At 46.5% G+C, this 2,833-nt stretch overlaps 1 protein-coding gene across 1 annotated transcript in view; it reads left to right on the plus strand.

Annotated features, from left to right (window-relative positions):
• Positions 1 to 2,677, plus strand: part of myo5c (myosin VC) — a gene marked incomplete at both ends in the record, with an annotated part of 200,950 nt that extends 198,273 nt beyond the window's left edge. Inside the window, 3 exons of the mRNA XM_083762844.1 lie at positions 69 to 246; positions 2,090 to 2,170; positions 2,522 to 2,677. Of these exons, the coding sequence (XP_083618970.1) occupies positions 69 to 246; positions 2,090 to 2,170; positions 2,522 to 2,677 (415 nt within the window). The remainder of the gene's footprint in view (positions 1 to 68; positions 247 to 2,089; positions 2,171 to 2,521) is intronic.
• Between the last annotated feature and the right edge of the window lie 156 nt (positions 2,678 to 2,833).

Genomic DNA, 2,833 nt, shown 5'->3' on the forward strand with positions numbered 1-2,833 from the left:
AAGCCCATAGGATCTTCTAGCTGCCTGTAAGGCCCCCGTGAAGGTTCTCTTCTCTGCTGTGTTTCCAGGTGTAACATCAGCTACCTGGAGGAGTGGCTGAAGGACAAGGAGCTCCAGAGCTCCGGCGCCATGATGGACACGCTGAAGCCGCTGTCTCAGGCCGCCTGGCTGCTGCAGGTCGGCAAATGCACCGACGACGACGCCAAGGAGATCGTAGAGACGTGCACCGAGCTCAACCCTGTTCAGGTAACGCGTTGACCCATTTTGCGGCGGGAATTGGTGTTGAAAAACAAGCTTGTAGATCTGCTATTTTTTTTTAATCGGGAAAATGTAGTGCAAATCTTTGACTATGCTGTATTCTTTCACAGTGAACGTTTTTAACTCAAATCTTTGCTTCTGGGGGGGGGGGGGGTCCCTGGAACAACATATTTTCAGATGGGGGTCGGTAAACACTTACATTATAATCTTGGGGGTCCTTGACATGAAAATGTTTGAGAATGACTGACATAGAAACATGAGGCATTTGTAGAATGGTCCTCAGGTCTAAATGGGTTAAGTTAAATATAAAATAATATAAACCCAGCTCAACCCTGTGCAGTTAACACGTTTGTACTAGCAGGGCGAATATCAGCAGACTCGGACAACTTCTTTACTTGCAATTAAAATTCATATTTTATTTCCCATACGTTTTAACAATACTAAAAACAGGGGAAAAGGGAGGTGGAACAATGTTTGCTACGGTCAAGTTCAAGTTCACACGATTCAAATCTGAATGCAGAGTGTCACTTCCTGCCTATAAGAACTCACAGCATGGGCCCAATCCCACTGATTAGGGATGACACTAGGTGTGAATGGTCATTGTCCTATTGTCTCTTAAAGCAGTGGTTCCCAAACTTGTTCACGTCAAGGACCCCCAAATTGACACTAATTATCCCGCGGACCCCTATTTGAAAAGATATTCCAAGGAACCCCATGAGTGATTTTTACGGCTCTAGCAGTGATTCTCGACCCATTTAATTTCAAGGACCACCAGTTTGACATGCAGGTTAGTCTACAGACCCCCATTCAATGGCATTTCTATCTCTGGGACGGTGGGACCCCAATTTATATTGTAAAATCTATGTTAATTTAACTCTGAGGGTGTACAAATGGAACCAAATGGTTTCATTTCACGCTCAAGAGTTAAATTCTTGTTAAACATCTGCATTGCTTAATTTACAAGAAGTCTACACAAAATTAGGGAATGTAGAAGAATGGTTATTTTGATCGTTTGCCTGTTATCTCTCCTATAATGGTGCCAACATCAATACAGCATGGCCTTGTGGACAACATATTCTTTAGTTTGGGGTCTGAGAGGCTAAATGTCATCAAATGGTGGTCCATGGTAGCCTGGCTCCAGCCCTGAATCGCTAGCCACGCCCATTAAGAAAACATGTTCTGGCGATTCAGGTCTGGAGTCTCTGCCTACGACGGCGTCAGTGTCGTTCCGAAATCCGATCACAGCAGCTGATTGGCCATCAGCCCCGTCACTCGACAGTGTCAGACAACAAACATGGCTGCCCCCACTGCGGTGACTCACGCCCCTATCAATCTGGCTATTAAATCTGCATGATAAATAGTTCCTTACGGAAACGACAGGTTTTATAAACATAGTCATCCGACATATTTTACTGCTTTTGTTCACATGCTAGTAGCGCTCGTTGGCAAACGGGTTAGCCATAGCCTCATGTTTGACAATCAACGTCATCTGCTTTAATTCCTACTATTCTGATTGGTTGGTATGAACCAATCACCGAAGACTGCCGCTTTGACAACGCCCATCCCATAAACTGCTGCCGTGGGGAGGGCTAAGTGAGACAAAATGAAAAATCTGACTGAGTGTCAGGCTAGGTCCGTGGCTCAAATGCTGAATAAATAATGGACCTTGACATGAAAAGGGTTGAAAACCACTGCTGTAAGAAAAATGATAATGTTGTACCGATTCTGATTGCAATTCAATCGTTTTGAGAATAAACTGCTCTTATCTCTCTGAGTAAACATTTTTTTCTGTGCAAATCTGACTTTTATAAAAGAGGCATTGTATTCGCAGATTGTGAAGATTTTGAACTCCTACACGCCCATTGATGACTTTGAGAAGAGGGTGGCTCCATCCTTTGTGCGCAAAGTACAGGTGAGCGAGCTGTTGTTTTAAGGTACGAAAACGTCTCGTGCGGAATTCGACCTTTAACCCGAACACCTGCCTGTAGAATATAAAACAGGGGTGCAGGCAGGGAAACCATGAACCTATACCTTCTACGATGTCACTGAGCAGCGTGAAGGTACTGAAAGACCCAACATACCTCAGACATCAGCAACATTATGACAATTACAAAAAATATAATTGTCCGGCTGAAGTGTTCAGTGTTCTAGGGTTAATACAAACCTTCTCTGGTGGCGTGTGTGTGTGTGTGTGTGTGTGTGTGTGTGTGCGTGTGTGTGTGCGTGCGTGCGTGCGTGCGTGCGTTTCCGTGGTGTCTTCCAGTCGTTGCTTCAGGACCAGGAGGATCGATCCCCACAGCTGATGTTGGACGCCCGGTACCGCTTCCAGGTCACCTTCCCTTTCTGTCCGTCCGCTCAACCACTGGAGTTGCTGCAGGTCCCCACCAGTCTGAGGCTGGGCTTCCTGACCCGGGTTTGACCCCCCCCCCCCCCCCCCCCGCTCACCCACTGGAGCCGCCGCTGCAGGTCTCTGTCTGTAGCCTATATACCAGCCACCCGGGATTTGAACCGGCCCACTCAGTCACTAAATGGTAGTTGGGAACCAAATGGACCCTTATGGGTCTGCAACTCTGAG

Source organism: Protomyctophum parallelum, assembly GCF_964188405.1.
Source record: "Protomyctophum parallelum genome assembly, chromosome: 4".
In the NCBI taxonomy this organism is placed as follows: domain Eukaryota; kingdom Metazoa; phylum Chordata; class Actinopteri; order Myctophiformes; family Myctophidae; genus Protomyctophum; species Protomyctophum parallelum.